The sequence below is a fragment of the Balaenoptera physalus genome (genome assembly GCF_965194825.1).
Source record: "Balaenoptera physalus genome assembly, chromosome: 1".
NCBI lineage: Eukaryota > Metazoa > Chordata > Mammalia > Artiodactyla > Balaenopteridae > Balaenoptera > Balaenoptera physalus.
The window spans coordinates 96,259,324-96,280,763 of NC_138882.1; the positions used below are offsets into that span (position 1 = coordinate 96,259,324).

Here is a 21,440-nt window from a genome sequence, read left to right on the forward strand (position 1 = left end):
ATAAACAAAATTGATAAACCTTTAGCCAGACTCATCAGGAAAAAAAGGGAGAGGACTCAAATCAGTAAAATTAGAAATGAAAAAGGAGAAGTAACAACTGACGCTGCAGAAATACAAAGGATCATGAGAGATTATTACAAGCAACTATATGCCAATAAAATGGACAACCTGGAAGAAATAGACAAATTCTTAGAAAAGTACAACCTTCCAAGACTGAACCAGGGAGAAATAGAAAATATAAACAGACCAATCACAAGTAATGCAATTGAAACTGATTAAAAATCTTCCAGCAGGGACTTCCCTGGTGATGCAGTGGTTGAGAATTCACCTGCCAATTCAGGGGACACGGGTTCAATCCCTGGACTGGGAAGTTCCCACATGCTGTGGAGCAACTAAGCCCTTAACAGCCCATGGAGCCTGTTCCTAGAGCCCGTGTGCCACAACTACTGAGCCCGCGAGCCACAACTACTGAAGCCCATGTGCCTTAGAACCCATGCACCACAACTACTGAGTCCACACACTGCAACTACTGAAGCCTGCATGCTCTAGGGCCCACATGTCGCAACTACTGAGCCTGCATGCTACAACTACTGAAGCTGGCGCACCTAGAGCCCATGCTTGCAACAAGATAAGCCACCGCAATGAGAAACCCACACACCACAACGAAGAGTAGCCCCGCTCGCCGCAACTAGAGAAAGCCTGTGCACAGAAATGAAGACCCAATGCAGCCAAAAATAAGAAAACAAACAACAAAAAAACAAAGAGTTGAGTCCTTTAAAAAAAAAAATCTTCCAACAATCAAAAGTCCAGGACCAGACGGCTTCACAGGCATATTCTATCAAACATTTAGAGAAGAGCTAACATGTATCCTTCTCAAGCTCTTCCAAAAAATTGCAGAGAGAGGAACACTCCCAAACTCATTCTATGAGGCCACCATCACCCTGATACAAAAACCAGACAAAGATATCACAAAAAAAGAAAATTACAGACCAATATCACTGATGAACATAGACGCAAAAATCCTCAATGAAATACTAGCAAACCAAATCCAGCAACACGTTAAAAACATCATACACCATGATCAAGTGGGATTTATCCCAGGGATGCAAGGATTCTTCAATATACGCAAATCAATCAATGTGAGACACCATATTAACAAATTGAAGAATAAAAACCACATGATCGGACTTCCCTGGTGGCACAGTGGTTAAGAATCCACCTGCCAGGGATTTCCCTTGTGGTGCAGTGGTTGGGAATCCGCCTGCCAATGCAGGGGACACGGGTTCAAGCCTGGTCCGGGAAGATCCCACATGCCGCAGAGCAACTAAGCCCGTGTGCCACAACTACTGAAGCCCGCGCGCCTAGAGTCCATGCTCTGCAGCAAGGGAAGCCACCGCAATGAGAAGCCCGCGCACCACAGGGAAGAGTGGCCACCGCTCACCGCAACTAGAGAAAGCCCGCGTGCAGCAACAAGGACCCAACGCAGCCAAAAATAAAATTAATTAATTAATTAATTAATTTTTAAAAAAAAAGAATGACCTTTAAAAAAAAGAAAAAAGAATCCACCTGCCAATGCAGGGGACACAGGTTCGAGCCCTGCCGGAAGATCCCACATGCTGCAGAGCAACTAAGCCCGTGCACCACAACTACTAAGCCTGTGCTCTACAGCCTGTGAGCCACAACTACTGAGCCCACGTGCCACAGCTACTAAAGCCCGTGTGCCTAGAGCCTGTGCTCCACAACAAGAGAAGCCACCACATGAGAAACCTGTGCATCACAACAAAGAGTAGCCCCTGCTCGCTGCAATTAGAGAAAGCCCGCACGCAGCAACAAAGATGCAACACAACCAAAAATAAGTAAATTTAAAAAAAAACCACATGATCATCCCAATAGATGCAGAAAAAGCGTTTGACAAAATTCAACACCCATTTATGATAAAAACTCTCCAGAAAGTGGGCATAGAGGGAACCTACCTCACCATAATAAAGGCCATATATGACAAACCAACAGCAAACTTTATTCTCAATGGTGAAAAACTGAAAGCATTTCCTCTAAGATCAGGAGCAAGACAAGGGTGTCCACTCTCACCACTATTATTCAACACAGTCTTGGAAGTCTTAGCCACAGCAATCAGAGAAGAAAAAGAAATAAAAAGAATCCAAATTGGAAAAGAAGAAGTAAAACTGTCACTCTTTGCAGATGACATGATACTATACACAGAAAATCCTAAATATGCCACCAGAAAACTACTGGAGCCAATCAATGAATTTAGTAAAGTAGCAGGATACAAAATTAATCACAGAAATCTCTTGCATTCCTATACACTAACAATGAAAGATCAGAAAGAGAAATTAAGGAAACAATCCCATTTACCATTGTAACAAAAAAGAATAAAATACCTAGGAATAAACCTATCTAAGGAGGCAAAATACCTGTACGCAGAAAACTGTAAGATGCTGAGGAAAGAAATCAAAGATGACACAAACAGATGGAGAGATATACCATGTTCTTGGATTGGAAGAATCAATATTGTGAAAATGACTATACTACCCAAAGCAATCTACAGATTCAATGCAATCCCTATCAAACTACCAATGACATTTTTCACATAACTAGAACAGAAAATTTTACAATTTGTTTAGAAGCACAAAAGACCCCGAATAGCCTAAGCAATCTTGAGAAAGAAAAATCGAGCTGGAAGAATCAGGCTCCCTGACTTCAGACTATACTACAAAGCTACAGTAATCAAGACAATATGGTACTGGCACAAAAACAGAAATATAGATCAATGGAACAGGATAGAAAGCCCAGAGATAAACCCACACACCTATGGTCACCTAATCTATGACAAAGGTGGCAAGAATATACAATGGGGAAGAGACAGCCTCTTCAGTAAGTGGTGCTGGGAAAACTGGACAGCTACATGTAAAAGGATGAAATTAGAACACTCTCTAACACCATTCAGAAAAATAAACTCAAAATGGATTAAAGACCTGAATATAAGGCCAGACACTATAAAACTCCTAGAGGAAAACATAGGCAGAACACTCTTTGACATAAATCACCACAGGATCTTTTTTGACCCACCTCTTAGAGTAATTAAAATAAAAACAAAAATTAACAAATGGGACCTAATGAAACTTTAAAGCTTTTGCACAGCAAAGGAAACCGTAAACAAGACAAAAAGACAGCCCTCAGAATGGGAGAAAATATTTGCAAATGAAGCAATGGACAAAGGATTAATCTCCAAAATATACAAACAGCTCACACAGCTCAATATCAGAAAAACAAACAACCCAATCAAAAAATGCGCAGAAGACCCAAATAGACTTTTCTCCAAAGAAGACCTACAGATGGCCAACAAACCCATGAAACGATGCTCAACATCACTAATTATTAGAGAAATTCAAATCAAAACTACCATGAAGTATCACCTCACACCTGTCAGAATGGCCATCATTTAAAAATCTACAAACAGTAAATGCTAGAGAGGGTGTGGAGAAAAGGGAACTCTCTTGTACTGTTGGTGGGAATGTAAATTGATACAGCCACTATGGAGAACAGTATGGAGCTTCCTTTAAAAATTAAAAATAGAACTACCATATGACCCAGCAATCCCACTACTGGGCCTATACCCAGAGAAAACCATAATTCAAAAAGACACATGTACCCCAGTGTTCACTGCAGCACTATTTACAATAGCCGGGACATGGAAGCAAGCTAAATGTCCATTAACAGGAATGGATAAAGAAGATGTGGTACATCACATTGTACGGAATTTTACTCAGCCATAAAAAGGAACGAAACTGGGTCATTGGTAGAGATGTGGATGGACCTAGAGACTGTCATACAGAGTGAAGTAAGTCAGAAAGAGAAAAACAAATATTGTGTATTAACGCATATATGTGGAATCTAGAAAAATGGTACAGATGATCTTATTTGCAAAACAGAAACAGAGACACAGACAGAGAACAAACGTATGGACACCAAGGGGGGAAGGGAGGGGGTGAAATGAATTGGGAGATTGGAGTTGACATATATACACTATTGATATTATGTATAAAATAGATAACTAATGAGAACCTACTGTATAGCTCAGGGAACTCTACTCAGTGTTCTGTGGTGACCTAAATGTGAAGGAAATCCATAAAAGAGGGGATATATGTATACGTACAGCTGATTCATTTTGCTTTACAGTAGAAACTAACACAACATTGTAAAGCAACTATATCTAATGCAAATTAATTTAAAAAAAAACAAAAACAAACAAAAAACAAAAGTGGAGTGGAGCTTTAGTGAATAGCTTCTTTCAACACTCACATTGTGTTACAAACTTAAACTGTGTTTCCTACTTTAACATTCTAATCATTCCATGAGATGAGTCCTTTTATATTTTGTTTGGGGAAAAATAAATTAAAAATTTAAAGTGTAAAGAAAAAAGGCATAGGGATTAAAAAGAAAGCAAAATACACGGAAATACAGTTATTGAAATATTTTAAAATATTTGTGATATAAAAATATATAGAATTCCCTATTAATAAATAAATATTAAACCTAAAAAAAAAGAAAAAGACCCAACTCAAATGTCACTTCTTCCATGAAGACTATCCAGATAATCCAAGTAAGGAGTGATTTTGCCTTCTCATTTTTTTGTTTTTGTGATTCTGACCCTGACCCTGACTGCCTTCTCATAATTTTGGTTGCACCACATTTATGGTCTTATCACAAATGGTCTTCAATTATAGTTTTTTGTATACTTACCTTCCCTGCTAGAATAAAGGATCCTTGAATGAGGACAATTTGTTGTTCACTACTGTAGCTCCCCTCTTCCCCATTCTCTTGCATGTATACAGACCTCATAAATATTCATTAAATGAACAAATGAAAGAAAACTAAATAAGCAATCAAATGAAAGATGAGACTTCAGGTTTGATTATATTTTGAACAAGATGCCAAGCCTCACTAAGAGCTCCAACTCTCTATTTAAAAAAAAAAAAAAAAAAAGGTAAATTGCTTCAATTGCAAGTATCAGTTGACCTTTGCCTCTTGAGGACTGTTTCTGAAACCAAAGGCAGACTGTGATTCCCTGTGTGGTATGTGGGAAGCTGACTACGAAGCTCACGACAGGTGGATTGAAGAGCATGATGAGGTCTCAGAATGCTGTAGTGACAAGAAGCCGACTGGAAAATGGGTAGGGGATTTTCCTGTTGTGGATGATGTGAAAACATGAGCAAAGCAAACAAGCTGTGTTAGAAGTGTTTTATAAGCCTCCTCTGTGTCCATTTCTAAAAGGACAAGCAGTCGATTCTGGAGATAAAGGAGGTCATTTTTTTCCCGGCCATTGCAGCCCTTTGGGGATGGACCCTGCTTCAGTAATAGCACCATTCCTTTTATAATAATAACCCTGCTGCTTGGGCAGCAGCATTCAGGGAAGTACTGTTTGCCAGGTTCCTAGTCCTCCTCGTAGGAAAGGACCATCTGCTCCTGGCATAGCAAAGGTGCCCAGCCAGAGATGAGCAGAGACTGTGCCAGGCGGGAGACCTGGAGTAAGTGATGGAGTGAGTCAGAGTGGATCTCACACCAAGGCCTAACCACAATAGTTATTTATCACAGTAGAGCTATTTTAGGTATGCTCACAACCATGTGAAGCACCGTGGGTTACACAAATGTATAGAAGACACTATCATTGCCCTGGATAAGCTTAAAACTATGGGGGGCATTTTATATGCTGTCTTTTGAATAAATTCCTCTTTTATATAAACTTATGGGAGACAATGAACATGTGAAGAAACTAAGAACACTTCTACAGCTGAATATAAATATTTATATTGAAGGGATTCAGGTCATAGTGAGATGGAGTTAGGGGCAGGATTTTTGAAGAAAAGAGTAACTAGCTTTTATGGCTTTATCCTGGTGAAAATTGGGGAAATGACGAGAAGTGGCCAAAGAAAAAAGTTCTTAAGAACTTTTATCCAGCCTTAGTTACCAGGAGAGACTAGATTGGAAGGTACATAGGTAGGAAGATGACTAAGAGCTTATTGCTGCACGAATCCAGCTGTGAAATGGGGATGGTGGTTAATATGGGAACGGAAAAGACAGGTTGAATTTGAGAGTCATTGAAGAGAAAGGACCAAGAGACCTTGGTAACCAAGAGGATGCTTACAAAGCACTGACTGTTTCACGGATAATACACAAAGGCCACATCAAATCAATGACCATGGGATGTAGGGGAAGGCAGGAGTAGTGAAACTAAAGCAAAGATTGGTAAGTGGCTTTCCAAGGGTGAAACGTGCCTCTGCAGGAAGAAGGATGTTCTGAGAAAATTGAATGTCGTTCCTATTAACCAGTTTATCTTGTCCTAATAATCCCCCCGCCTTCTTTTTGGTTAAAGATTTTTTGTCATCTGACTCCCAACCTCCATGACACTGATCTTTCCTCTTAAACTGGCACATTCCCCTCTTGCTGGAACAGGTGACAGTGTAATCAGCACTCCTCCCCGCTGTCATCTTCCTCCTGAACAAACACCATACCCAGACGAGGAAGCAGTGAGATGTTCCTTCCTCACTCCTCTTCAGGTACTACAGTTTTACTTTCCACTAGAACTCACCCTTGATGGTTCTGATAAAGTGTTTATGAGTCTTTTACTGCATGGAATTGTTGTGTTCACTTAGGGTTTATGTCAGACTGGTTTAAATGGTTCACTGTAAATTCTTCAATTCTTTTAGGTTTTTGCTAGTCTTTGCTGAATGACTTGTTTCCCTTCCCCAGCTCTTGATCTTCCCACAAGATACAAATGAGTCAACAGAATCTTCATCAAAAAGAATTATGCTCCTATTGTCCTCCAGTATCTGTAGAAAGAAGTGTGAAAAAGTGGTAATTAAACATAAAACAAGTGTTTTGTTTTCACCTTCAGTTTGTTTTTTGCTTGCTTGAGTGGTCTGCTCAGGAAACGGCCTTTCAGCTAAGTGGGTTTTTGAGGTTTGGTTATTTCACGGTATTTCTATATCTTTTTGGTTTTAGAGTGGAACAGAATCCTAAGCATTGCTGCTTGCTTTTAAAGAAGATCTGCAGTTCTGCTAAGACACTATTTTCAGATCCTCATATGTTGGATTTCAGCAAGTTTTTCTTTCTTACCTAATATCTATCTCCATCTTATCCCTCCCTAATTTGAGAATAAACTTAGAGAGAGATTGTTCTGAAATATAGGCTTGAGGAAAGTAGATTTAAATTTTATTTTATTAGCTGTCTTTTTGTTTATTCATTAGTAAAGTTCTTGTTTTGATGGAAGTGAAGACACTCTAAGGTGACAGAGAGATTATGAAACTGTATGTCTTTTAGTTGTCCAAATATAGAAAATCACTTTCCTTTTAGGGTTATGCTTTGCTACTTTGCAAATAAGCAAATAAGTTTGGAATATTTTAATTTTTATCAGTAATTAAGTCTGTATCTTAGTTCTGAGATGCTTTATAAACTGGTTAAGAGTGTTTTTCACCATGTTCTGGCTTGTTCATTATTGTATATGCATCCCCTAACATAGTACTTAGCATTCAGCGGGTACTCAATAAATTTGTTGAACAAATTAATGGATTATTGTAGGGTTTTTTCTAACTAAAAATGGCATAATAATTTTAAAGGAAGAACTTTAAAAAAATCCTTAATCCCAACACTTCTGCAATTGCTTCCTTTTTGCATCTTTTAGTCTTCATTTAACCATGTGCATACTTTTACATGGTTTTGGTTATTGTGAACTTGAAACTTTGTCTTTAAAATTTTTTTCCCATATTTTACATTTTTAAAAAGCCAAATTAAATTGCATTATTTAGAGCAGCAAGAAATTCTCCTAAATTTAATGATAGGAATAGTTTGAGAACTACTATTCTACTCTCATGAAATATTGTTGAGGATATGGTTCATTTTAATTTATTATGTGGATCAGGATTGAAATTCTTCATTGGCTTCATACTGCCTATAAGCAAGATACCTCAGTGACCTTTCCTTCCCTGTGGTAAGGTTCAAAAAAGTAGATGCAGCCAAAGAGTGTTCAGAATCATTTTCTAAAGGAAGTTTGAATAATGTTGCAAAACAGAAAGGATTGCTAATAGCAAATAGAGGAAGTTCTAATAGCACATTTCCAAATTTTCTTCACAACTATCTCAGACTAATTTTGTTCTCATATTTATTAAACTTCTGTCCTCGAACAGAGATGTTATGCTGATTTTTGTCTCGTTCTCACACCACATGAGACATGCTTGGGTAGGTTTGTACCCATTGAGGAGGGAACTTATGCAAGCTGTTTGGAAGCTTTTTCTAGAAGAGCCTCCCTATCAGGGCCCAAATGCTACATGCACAGTGTGGCTTCCAGAAACAATGGCCTTTCCTGAGGCTTTGGTTGAAGAGTAGAAATATCTTCTCTAGAAATAGTTCTTCAGGCTTTCTGCCCTAAAAGGTGTATTGTTGCCAGCAAGGTGGTTGATTTTACTCTTTTTCTGTTCCTCCATATTTTACTAGCATTACATACAGGGGATTTTATGCCAGGTTCCTGGTCAGGTGCTCTTCATGGGGGCCACCGTGCCCCTGGATCCCATATAGACCAAGTGCTCTCAGTCTTTATATCCAGAACCCAGATGAAGCTCAAAAACTACTGGAAGGTGGGGGTGGGGTCCTGAAATCAGCAACACTTCCCTTAATGGAGGTGAGCACTTCCCCAGCTCTGGGAGAAACCCAGACTCTCAGAAGCAGCTGACTTTGCTTCATCCAAAAGAGAGTTAGGTCTATATGGCAGAATCAAAAGTTCTAAATAAAAATGCCTTCTCTGATGAGCAGAAGTTTGCCACCGATCACACTGACAAGAAACCTTTTAGAAGATGTCTTAACTCCAAACAGTGTCTCCAAACTGGGCCTAAATGAACTTTTACAGAGTTCATTTGGGACATGAGGAAACAGAAGGTGTCAACAGGGCCTTTGTGCTTATTGGGAAAATGGGGAGAGGCAGAAGCATCCGTGAGACCTGTAATTCTGCCTTTTCTCTAGGAAGCAAGAAAAATTGCGAACTTTGCTTAAGGGCGATGGAGTGGAATAGTCTCAGAGCTAAGCAGACCACACACACATTACATTCTGGCTAGCCTCTTGTTTGTTAAAAACTTGAATTGCAACCAGGCTCCTTTCTTGAGAAGGAAGGCGCTAGGGCCCAGGAGTGAGGTGCTGGCTTTGTTGTGTGACCACAGATTCTGGTTACGTACTAATTTCCTCTAGGGCTTGAGATGAAGTCAGTAAACCACAACCTTCAACATGCTCTGCTCAGGCGGCAGCAGTGGCTTCTCAGTGCTGTCTCGGCCATGACACACATCTAATATGCCCTCCCTTAACCCACTTGTAGACTGTCTGTCTTGCCCTGCAGCATGGACCAAAGAGAGATTCTGCAGAAGTTCCTGGATGAGGCCCAAACCAAGAAAAGTAACAAAGAGGAGTTTGCCAATGAATTTCTGGTAAGTCCTATGTGTGACATTCTCAGGGTAGTTACATAGACTGTTTGATGACAGTGGTCCAACTCTCCTAGACCAACTTGCTCTTGGGATAAACTGACCTTTCAGGGGAAGAAGGCAACCTAAAAGTTTAACTTCTGTAAGTGGTTTTTGTGTATTTTAGATGTTCTCTCCAAAATATAGTTTTAAATATTTTGTTTGCTAGTTCTTAGAGTTTGACTAGGAATCCTACAGATGACATACGTAATTCCAGTTGTATAAATCTAATATTAATTGAACATCTGGAGTTCCCAGGTATCTGAGTTGTGGTTTAGGCTTCAAATGACTAATTTTAATTAATATCAAGAGGAAAGAGACCAAGATTAACTTTTCATAGGGCATTACGCTTTTAGCCTCCCATGGGTTCCATTTGGATAACAGAAACTCTTGAAGAGCACCGAAACTACTTTCTGCCATATTTCTTTTTTCTTTTTTTTTTCATGAAGAAAAAAATATGAGAACATGCATTTTTGCAATAACAGGGTTTCCTTAATCTTCTTTTGCTTGGAGGGGTGGAATGGCTAGGATGGGGAGTAGAGAAAAGTGAGGGATGGAAAGAAACATAAGCACAAGGTAGGCTGGGGTCAACTGGATTTGATTATCCAGAGGAACACTGCGTCTCCTCTGGGGGAACGGTGCTTACTGATGCAGCGGCAGCTGGGTAGGCCTCACTCATCCTATAACCCAGCACATCAGATGACGTAGGATGTCTGATAGTACCTGTCATGTATTTTGGAATACTTCCAGCTGGTGTTTCAGAGTTATAAGAACTTCAAACTTTACCTTTTCAGCTATGAGGAAATGGGAAAAATAAGGGAATTTAAGTATAAAATCTGAAATTAAATCATGACAGTGTCATCAACCAAATTATCAACTATTTGCCATGTTCCTTAATCTCACCAAGTCTCTGTTTCCTGACTTCTGAAATGCGGATCATAATGAATGTCCTACCTCTCTGCACAAGATTATTGTGATGACTAAACAGCAATAATAATAATACTTAAATGTGGTCATTCATTCAGTAATATTTATTGAGCACCTTCTATGTACCAAGTTTAGTTTTAGGCACTGAGGATATAGCAGTGAACAAAATAAGAAACTTTGCCCTCATGGAGCTAACATTCTGGTACCAGATAGTAGATGTGAAAACACTCTGTAAAGTCCCGAGTGATTAGATGTTATGATTGAATGATTGCATATTATGGTAGAAACCCCTGTGTCAGCTCAACTTGGATAATGCCGTGGTGTCATGAAAAATGCACTCTAGTTGCCACTAGCCAGGCAGTCTTAGTCCTTCTGAGTAGAGTTAGCAGGGAGGGAGGGGAGGTAGAAAGCCTGGCCTATGTGTCTTAGACATGTGCCTGCCCCTGGGCTATATCTCCTGAGCCAAATTCCCCCAATGCAGAGAGGTAAAAAGTGAGGTGAGGGGGCAGTGGCAGCCTCTGTTATTTTGGTTGTGTTTTTAAAAATAATATAGACTACATCCCTAATATTTTACCTTGTCTTAGCTCAGTCACTACAGTCTTTCACCAAAATATAGCAGCTACCTCACCTCCTGTTTTCTCTGCCTCTAGCCTTGCCCCACCTTCAATCAATTTTCTGTTTAACACCCAAGTGATCTTTTAATACTACAGATCTGGTTATTTTTTCCCTGCTTAAAAACCTTTTATAGTTTGTATTTTTTCCAGCTGTTTAAAACTGTGAACTATAATACGCATTTAGAAAAGTACATAAAATGTAAGTATAACTGTAAAGCAGCCATCACCCAGGTCAAGGGATAGAACACTGTCAGCCCCAGAAGACTTCTACATGTCCCTTCCCCATCAGGTCCCTCATCCCCACACCCACACTGTCCTGCCCTGCCGAGGAATGATCACTATCCTGACTTTTATATTAATCACTTCCTTGCTTTTCTAGCTCCTAATTCTAAGGACCTTGTTTTTGGGTGGTGATTAAGTGGAACCTCACTGTTCACTGACTCATGTCCTCCAGTGGAAAAACAGAGTCTTTCCCTCAGCCCCACCTAAAGGTTTAGCTGAAATACCAGAGAGAGTAGCTTCGGGGGAGTTGGGGAGCCTTGAATGAGGCCAGGCTACTTGCTTGGACAAGGTGGATACCACCCTTAAACTGGAAGCCTTTCCACCTGGTCATATACCACATTCCACCTTCAGCCCTTAATATCTTCTCCCAGGATTTGATGTTTCTGAGGTTTGAGGGCTGATTCTGTGACACAAGGCCACTGCTGGCCTGAATGGTGGTGCCTCTGTGGGAATTATCAAAAGTCATCTCTACTTCCTGGTAGACATTCTGTACACCCTGCCCCCCACTGAGTCCATGGCTTAGATTTCAGTCTTCACCTCCCCCTTGGCCAAGTATCTTTGTGCAGAGCACAAAGCCCTACTATGACAGCTAGAGCCAATACCATGCTGCTTTGATCTTTTCCCCATGCCAAGACTAAACTCAATAATCCTTCTGTAGTTGAAACTGCCACTGACCACTCCTATAAGGTTTTCATGCATTCATTCAAATATTTATTGAGTGCTTACTATGTGCAAAGCATTGTGCTAGATGCTGGTTCTGCAGTGCCATACTCCAAGCTTTGGTGGAGCTTATTTTCTAAGACATTAGAGGATGTCTTAGAGAGGGAGACATTAAACAACCAATTACTCTATTAAATATTTAATTATAACTGTGATAGTCTTGGTGGGGTGTCAAGGAAGCATCACATTCATTATCTTATTTGTTACTCATTTAAAAAAAACCCTATGAGGTAGTTCTGATCTCTGACTTACAGATAAGGAAACTGAGGCTCTGAGAGGGTAAATAATTGGCCTAAGCTCACTCAGCTGTTCAGCCATAGACATGAAATTTAACCTGGATCTGTCATATCAGAGCCCGTGAAATTAATCCCTATGCAATAATGTCTTGCTTCAGCCACTAACCGTAGTCCCTCAAAGGGCCTAGCATGAGGGTAAGTCTCTAGTTAACATAGTTTCTATATAGCAGAAATAGCAGTGTGCAACCACACTATTGAAAATTTCTTAAAGTACTTAAAAAAAATAAAGCCTTATTGTTGTTATTTTTTATAAAATAATATTATTGCAAGGTAAAATGAAATAAATTCACCATAGTACCAACATCCCAACAATTACAGTTTTGGGGGTTGTAGAAATTCTACTTTTTGTCCATTTATATTGATAGGATGCCTTTTATATTACTGTAATTATAAGCATAGCTACAATTTTGTATTCTCATATTTTCACTTAATATTGTAACAAAACTATCATGTTGGTTAAAATCTATATTAATGACTTTTAATGCAGGATAGTATGATGAAAATATAATAATCAAAGTAATAGCTAACACTTCTATACCTCTTATAGAAACTGTTCTAAGCACTTTTATATGCCAACTCATTTAATCTATTGAGGAAGGCACTGTTATTATTTCCATTTTATGGATGAGGAAAATGAGACACAGAGAAGTTAACTGACTCACTCAGGGTCACATAATCAGTAAGTGGTGGAACTGAGTTTTGAGTTCAGGCAGTCTTGCTTTACCATCTGTACTTGTAACAACTTTGGAATTATATAAATCTGGGTTTAAATTTTCGTTCTGCCTATAATTAGCTATGTGACCTTGAGCAAATTAACTAAAAAGTGGTAACAAATAATATTCACTTTGCAGAATTGCTGTGAAGATAAAAGAATGAATATATAAAAAACCTGACATGTAGTAGGCACCCAAATAATTTAATTATTTCTCTACTTTGGAAATTGAGGTTGTTTCTCATTTTTCCTGATTATTGATAAAACTGCAATGAATGTTTTTCCATGTGGTTTTCCCCTTCGTTTGCGATTGTATCCTGGGGCTAGATCCCCACAAGTGTTATTATTCCTGGACCAAAGAGTATTAGCATCTAATTGGTTAAGTTTTGCCAAATATATTTCCAACAGAGTTTTAAAAATTTGCGATATCTGAATTTATCATCTTCTTTACCACCTTGATAGTCTCGATTTAATATCTAAAAAACGTAGTAATAGATAAAATTTTTGACTGCTTATCATATCCTAGGCAATCTAAGTGGTTTACCATATATGATCTTAATCACTACAACAACCCCAAGAGGAAAGCATTATCTTCATTTTACCCATGAAGTGGCAAAACCAGGATTTGAAACTCTGGTATGTTTGATTCCAAAGCCTCTTAGCCACTATACTTAAACTGCATCAAGCAAAACCATAACATGTTTTATTTTTCTAATTTAATTAGTGTAAAATTGTACTTTGTTATGTTAATTTGATTTATTTTATTTCTGAGCCTGAAAATTTTCCATGACTAATTTCAATCTGCATTTCCTCATATAAACTTTCAGTTCATGTACTTTCCACAATAGCTAATCATGGAACCATGTTCCAGACTCTGCTTGAGTGCTTCACGAACAGAACCTTATCTAATTCCCAAAGAGCCCTTTATAATGAATGGCTAACAAAGTCCCACATGGACCAGCAGCCGAGTGCTTCTCCAGCTTCTTACAGCATGTTCATTTTCTTGTCCTTGTCATGCTTCCTCTGCCACAGGACTTTGCACACATGCTGTTACCTCTGCCTTGAATATTCCCTCACACTCCTCTTCACCTAGTTAACACTTCATAATTCTTCAGATAACAGTTTGGTGGTCACTTTCCCAGAGAAGCCTTCCTTGACCTCCCTAAATATATCGAGTAAGTTCTCAGCACCATGTGTCATTTTTTAAAAGTTTCTTCTTCCCCCACCCTCACCCCAGCTGAATTGAAGGTATTCATAGCACTTATTACAGTTCCAGTTTTACATTTATGTGTCTGATTATTTGATTAACGTTTGCTTTCCCATCGGACTGTAGCTCCACAAAGGCAAGGCTCAGATTTAGTTCTGCTTATATTGATATCCTCAGCGTCCGGCATAGTATTTGCTATGTAGTAGACACTGAGGGTCAGAGAAATTAAACAACTTACCTAAGGCCATGGATTTCATAAGTGGTAGAACTCAGATATGAAAGAAAGCTGTTTAACTTTTGAGCTTGTGCTCTTGGTCCCCTCCCTCCACTCCACTCTATTGCTTCCAATTTATCCATTGGTCTTAACTTCTTAAACTTAAAAAAAATCATAGAATATAACATATACACAGAAAAGTGCTTTAAACACAAACATACAATTTAACAATTAGTAATAAAGCAGGCATCTGTATAAGCATCACTCAGATCAAGAAGTAGAACATTGCCCACACCCCAGAAATCCCTTGGGTGTCCTTCCAGATCACAACTCCCCCCAACTCCCACCTGACTAGAGGTAAACACCATCATGAGATTATTTTTTCTTTGTTTTTCAGCATAGCTTCAAGGCATATATATCACTAAGCAGAAGAGATTAATTTTATGTGTTTTTGAATTCTACGTAAATAAAATCACATTATATATACATTTTTAATATCTTCCTTCTTTCACTCTACATTGTGTTTCTAAAATTCATTGGGTTGCATGTAGCTGGGTCTTAATTCTTTCTAATTATTTTTATGAATTCTGTCAAGGTTCAGTATATGCAATTACCGCTGTGATCACAGAGTGCATGGAGAGAGGCCAAGCAGTCACTTAGGGTGGTTTTAACTATTTTGGGTCACCGTAGTCCTGTGTCTTGACTTTAGCTTTGCTGGTCTAAAAATTCAATTTTGTCAGTATGCTGAGAGTGATCAGATCAGGCAAACACATAAGAAATTCACCAGAAACAAGAATGCCAATTTATTAATTTGGGGCAGAGAAAAATCGCTATCAAACAGAGTAGAAGTTTGCATTGACTGGCCAGCATATTCTCCAAATTTGGAGAGAAACTTACATGAGAAGCCAATGATAATCAGAAAGTTGCTTGAAGAGCATAGTGATTTTAATGACCTCAACTGTGATGGTATGAAGTCTTCATCTCCCTGTTTGAACCCTCAGGCTGGTGGCCACCACTCTTTTCTGGACAACACTAGGGACTTTACTTTCCTGCTTCTAAGCTTAATGAGGGCCATCCTCTTCCATTAGTGTATTTTTTTTATCCGATTGATGATAATTTACAGAGGAATAGGTATTCACTTTGGTCAACTACTGCAACCGATTGTGGTTTTATGACATGTACATTTTAGCCACTGTATTAAATATGGGTTAAGGCTTGGTTATGTGTTTTTATGCTGGTCAATTTGCTGCATGTCTTTATGTTTAAAACTCCTTAGATGTTTTTTTTCTTTTCTACATTGGAGGTAGTTGAGGCATCTTGATTTAGAAAGCATGTGTAAAAGTATGAATTGTGTAGAAAAAGTGAGAGCTTAGCTAATGACAAGTTGTGCTAAATATGCATATATGAGCTCATTGGATGTCTATATGTATTTGTTCAAAGGCTGGATATGAATACAGAGATATGAACACAACTTCATGTAGGTAGGGTAATTTGAGTACGGTGTATTTTCTTCCTTCTAAAAAATGTTTTGGACTGAAGAAACCACAAAGGGAAATACAAATAACAAAAATGTCACTAATAACACTTTACTTATCAAATGCACCTATACTTAAAACATTATAATCCTAATGTTGACCAGCATTCAGAAATATGCAGTCTCCTACATTGCTGGTATAACTTTCTGGAGGCAAAATTTGTATACGCCTTCTGATATGTATTTAGTAATATGGATCAAAAGCCTTTAAAATGGGCAAGTTCTTTGATCACTCCAAAAAATTCATCTGAAGGAAATAATGAAAGATATTTATATAGATTTTGGCCACCTATTTTAATATTGTTCATAATTATTGTTTAGGAAGATTGGAAGCAACTTAAATGCCCAATAGTATAAAGGAGCGGGTTAAGTAACTCATGTTGCATCTCATACAATAGAATACTCTGCCACCATTAAAAATAATGTAGAATAATACAAATTGATAAGTAAAGAGAGCAAGTTACAAAACCCTATATGCAGTGTGATCCCATCTTCATTACACATGTATAGATAAAAGTTGGAATGTAATATTTCAAAATATTAAGAATGATTAACTGAGTAGTGGGGCTATAGGTGATTTTTAATCATCTTTTCCGGGTTCTCTATATTCTAAAATTTCTCCAATTAATATGCATTACTAAAAAATATGCATTAGTTTTTTATTTAAAAATCTATATTAAAATTTTTCCTTTAGTGTTGTTGGAATCCATTTAAATAATAAAAATCCAAAAAAAAAGGAATTTTATGTTTCCTGGAGATGAGGTGCTTTTGTAGAAAAGGTAAATATCGTATTTATTAAATACAAAGACATATTTATTAAATATGAAGGATTCAATGAACCCTAATAGAAAGAATGTATCCAGTTGTGAAGGTCAAGTACTAATGACGGTTTATAATGCACTAGAAGTCAGATTGGTATTATAGCAGCTTCTGGAGACTTATCATAGACAGACCAGAGAAGACCTGGGTACATCTTAGTTCTATAGAGAAGATCTAGACACATCCTAGTTCTATATTTATTTATGGTAACAATGTTAGCCAAGCAGTCACGAACACAGTACCTCCTGCATAGCAAGTGCCCAAACATCTGTTGAATTGAAATGACTCATTTATGTGAATCAGCCTATCACTTGAACATACTTATCAGGATTTCCTGACTTTTGTGCCCATTAAGGTGTAGTTTTTTGCTGCTTGCACTGGAATAAATATATCACATTACCTCTAAAGCTAATTTCTCCCAACTGCATCTCCAGTCTTTCACTAGGGGCCATCCAGGCCCACATTTTCAGTTACTCACAGGACATTTAAAATACACTTTAAATACATGTCTTGCCATATCCTCACATTGTATTTATCTAAAGCTGAACCTCTTGGTTTACTCACGCCAGTTTAGCTATTGCTTACCCACCTGCTCGCTTACCTGGCTATTGGATGGCCGCCCAATCCCCATAAGTTTGCCTGTCTAGCTGGAGATGATTGTATGCACACTCAGGGCCAGTTCAGTCTTGTCCCACATTCCTGCTAGTGGTACCCTTGTTTACTGGATGTAGAGGCCTGAGCTCCTAATTCTGTTTCTCAGCATTCATGCTTTATCCCGTTGGAGGCTTGGAATAGATAGTACTGACCTGCAGTTGTAAGGCATTGAGGAACTATCTTGAGAAACTCTGGAGGCAGCCCAGCTTTGAGTCCCCTCTTCCGCCTGGCCCAGGAGGGCCAAGACTGATTTTTCCCACACCCAAATGTAACTTATGCTGTTTTCTATATAATAGTGTAGTCCTCCAAGGCAAAGGTATTGTGGTCTTGTGCTTCCTTTTTCCTTTCTGTTCTCTTTTGGGAGTGACCTTAGTTCATTTACTAGTAATTACTTTTCTAGTCAATGAGATGAACATGCAATAGGTTCAGTCCTGATTCCTCGAGATTCATGGCCAGGACCTCGGTTCTGTTTTCCTGTCTTGAAAGGAAAGGGGTAGTACAGTCCACAAACCAAATCAGCTTACTGTTAGCTTATCAAGCATGAACAGTATCTGGTTTCTCATACATTCCAACTTATCAGGGGCTCAGGAGGCCCCTTTTCTTTATTCTCTCAGCAACTTTTCCTTATTCCCCAGTTGCTCTTGTTGGTGCTGCCTCTAGGGGACTCACACCCACTTGGTGGTTGGTAGAGAAATACTTTCTCCCTTTAACCTATCTTTTCTCCCCCAATCCCAGCCCACCCCCATAACCCTACTTTCTCTTCTATACCCTTTTGCTTCCTACCCTCAGAGTTTCTCTTTTTCTGGTGAGGTTTATCAGTTCTCTGTCCTAAGTTGGCTCTGATTTTTTCTCTGTTGGGGTGTTGGAGCCTGGGGGGTCTAGCAGGGAGAGAAGGGGAATGAGAAAAAGATCTTCACAGCGGTTTGACCTCTAGGTAAGATATCTGAAAAAAAAAATCTTTCACGCTTTCCAAATTAACAATTCTACAGGCATTTCCTATGTGATGTTTTGCTAAAAGAATGTCCCCATTTGTCATCCAGCCAGATAACTCTGGGAGAAGGAACAGAGTAGGAAATAAAAAGCCATTCTCTCCCATTGTTGAAGGTGGCAGTGAAGACAGCTAAACAAACATAGGTTAAACACACACACACACACACACACACACACACACAACTTTTATCTGTGAAATTTTACCCAATTAATTTAGGCATATCTTTCAAAAAGAGCTTTGCCTATGGCATTCTCCCTGGAAAGCATTCCGCAAGCAAGCAAAGCAAAACAAATAAAAACAGTGTAACAGGGAGTATGCACGAGACTCTGTTCTGGAAATTTTTAGAATGAACTGCTCTGGGAGTTGACATCTTTTCAGCAGCCCTGGAATCAATGGCAACCTGAAAATTACCATTCTGAAGGTGCACAAGAGCAGAGAGAGCTGAAAAATTGGTATAACTTGGAAACTGATACAAACTGGAAATATTTTATATTCTTTCACGTATTTGTGCCACATCCTTAAATTTCCAAACTAGCCCACTTACATCCATCTTGGTGTAAAAATATGCTGTATAATGATCATTTCAGCATCTCTCCTCCTAAATCCAATTCTGAAAACCCACAAGAATTCAAACCATGGTAAGAAATTAGGATTTAAGAACTAACTGTATACCTGCTTTTAAATAGGTTGCCTGTGTCTGATCTAACTCTAGAAACAGAAAAAAAATGGTCATTAGAACAATACATGCTGGCATTTGTGGTCCAGCAGATAAACAGGCAGTGGCTGTCTGTTCCATTTGTCATCCTTAGTTGGAAAAAGCTTACACTCCTATACTTTGAGTTGTTATAATAATTAATGATCTATTTATTATTTGGAAAGTATCACTTTAATTAGATTCTAGATATTTGATAATTCTTTGTATTTTGGACTCCCAGCTAACAAATGTTTCATGACCCCAACTTTTTTTCTCTCCTTTCAGACTCAGTTATCAGGTTATCCTGAGCTAATTTTGAAATTTAATGATGAGTTTAGATGATTTGTTGGAACAAATTTCTATTCTCAACTACCTCTTTTATCTCTCTGTCTCTCTGTGTCATCACTCCTTTACTTTAGGCTCTCCCTTCCTCACCCATTTTTTTTTATGACTTAGTTATGAGTGTCCTTAAGTAAACTCTTACAGATAGACACACATCCTAATTATGTGAAAACTCTATATGAAATATAAACAACTAAGTAAAATATTTAACAATTCCCTTCTTTTTAAGTTTTTCTTGTTGCCAGTCACATGAGAAAAGTTCTTTTTCTATTTCCTTGTTTTTCTCTATTAGTTTACCCTGTGGAACAAAATAGATCATAATTATGGGTGAGAAAAGCAAAAGCAGTACCAGGTATATATTTATGAGAAAGGAAAAGGGACCCATGGTTTTAAAGAAGTGATGTAACATATAATTGTCAGTGACATCAGTTTGTACAATCTTGAAAGAACTTAGAAATCAATCTTTGGAAGGCTCATAATTGTGGGACAGTAGCAAATATGGGGAAATTAGCTTGGGTCCAACTGGGGAGAATCTTAAGTACCTGACTAAGGAGTTTTGACTTTTTCCTGGTAGCAAGGGGGATTCACTGAAGTAGTTTTTAGCATGAGAGAGATAAGAAAAGCAATACTTTAGTAAGATTAAGTTAGCATAATTATGCCTAATGGATTTGAACAGGGAAAGAGAAAAGTATGAAGATGAGTTAAGAAGCAACTGTAACAGTTCAAGCTTTAAGGGAAAGAACCTGAATTAAAGTATCTGTAGGGGCATAGGAAGGAAAGTTCATGCAAAATATTGCATGGGAAGAATCAGTTACACTTGCTGACTGAGTTAGAGGTGGGAATTGTGGGAAGTGGGGAACCAAAAGTAACACTCAGTTTCTAGAGTATGGTTGCCTGGGGTAAAGATAGTGCCATTGGCATTAACTGTAGGGACGGTGATAATTTTAGTTTTAGATGTGCTGAGTTTGAGGCTGCAGTAAGACACCCAGGTGGAAATGTCTAGGGTATGGTTGGAAATTCAGGACTGGCACTTAATAATCAAATCTTTTTTTTTTTTTTTTTTTAAGATTTTTTGGTTATTTAAATGTTCTTCTTTTATTTTTTAATTAATTAATTTATGGCTGTGTTGGGTCCCCGCCTCTGTGCGAGGGCTTTCTCCAGTTGCGGCAAGCGGGGACCACTCCTCATCGCGGTGCGCGGGCCTCTCACCACCGCGGCCCCTCCTGCCGCGGAGCACAGGCTCCAGACGCGCAGGCTCAGCAGCCGTGGCTCACGGGCCCAGCCGCTCCATGGCATGCGGGATCCTCCCAGACCAGGGCTCGAACCCGCGTCCCCCGCATTGGCAGGCAGACCCTCAACCACTGCGCCACCAGGGAAGCCCCAATAATCAAATCTTAATGAAGAAATTTGAGAGTTATCCGATAGGAGTTGGAATTATAATTCAATTTGAATTAGTTAAATAAATTTTAAAAAACTGGTATGCCTTCTATAAGAGATGATATCTCTGAGCAAATGTATTTAGTAAGAAGAGCAGAGAGTTGAGGTCTTAACTTTGGAACCTTGGATAATTCACAATTAGAAGATAGAAGCAGACATAGAGGCAGTAAGAAAGAATGAGAAGAGGGAAAGAGAAGTCAGAGAAGAAAGAGGAGAACCAAAATAATGTAGACTAATAAGGTCAAAGGGAGGAGGAAATTTCAAGAGGGAAGTTAAGTTAAAGAGAATGAAGACTGAGAAGATGCTGAGGCATCTGACCCATAGGAAGTAATTAATGATCTTCATGTGACCAAGTCACTATTAAATAGTGGGTAAATAATGAAAATTATTTTCTGTAGTTCAGTTCAATAAATGTTTATTAGCTATCAGAGATGTTTTTCCCTTACCTTTCTCAAATTGAGTAAGGATCGATAAAGGTC

At 38.6% G+C, this 21,440-nt stretch overlaps 1 protein-coding gene across 3 annotated transcripts in view; it reads left to right on the forward strand.

Annotated features, from left to right (window-relative positions):
* The first annotated feature begins 9,331 nt into the window (after window positions 1–9,331).
* PTPN22 (protein tyrosine phosphatase non-receptor type 22) overlaps window positions 9,332–21,440 on the forward strand; it is a 60,970-nt gene continuing 48,861 nt past the window's right edge. For 2 of the 3 annotated variants that reach the window (XM_082458394.1, XM_082458393.1), the window contains exon 1: window positions 9,345–9,485. In XM_082458394.1, coding sequence (XP_082314520.1) covers window positions 9,399–9,485 — 87 coding nt within the window. In that variant the 5' untranslated portion in view covers window positions 9,345–9,398. Of the gene's footprint in view, window positions 9,486–21,440 lie in introns of all 3 variants that reach the window. The other variant, XM_082458392.1, reaches the window with a different exon arrangement.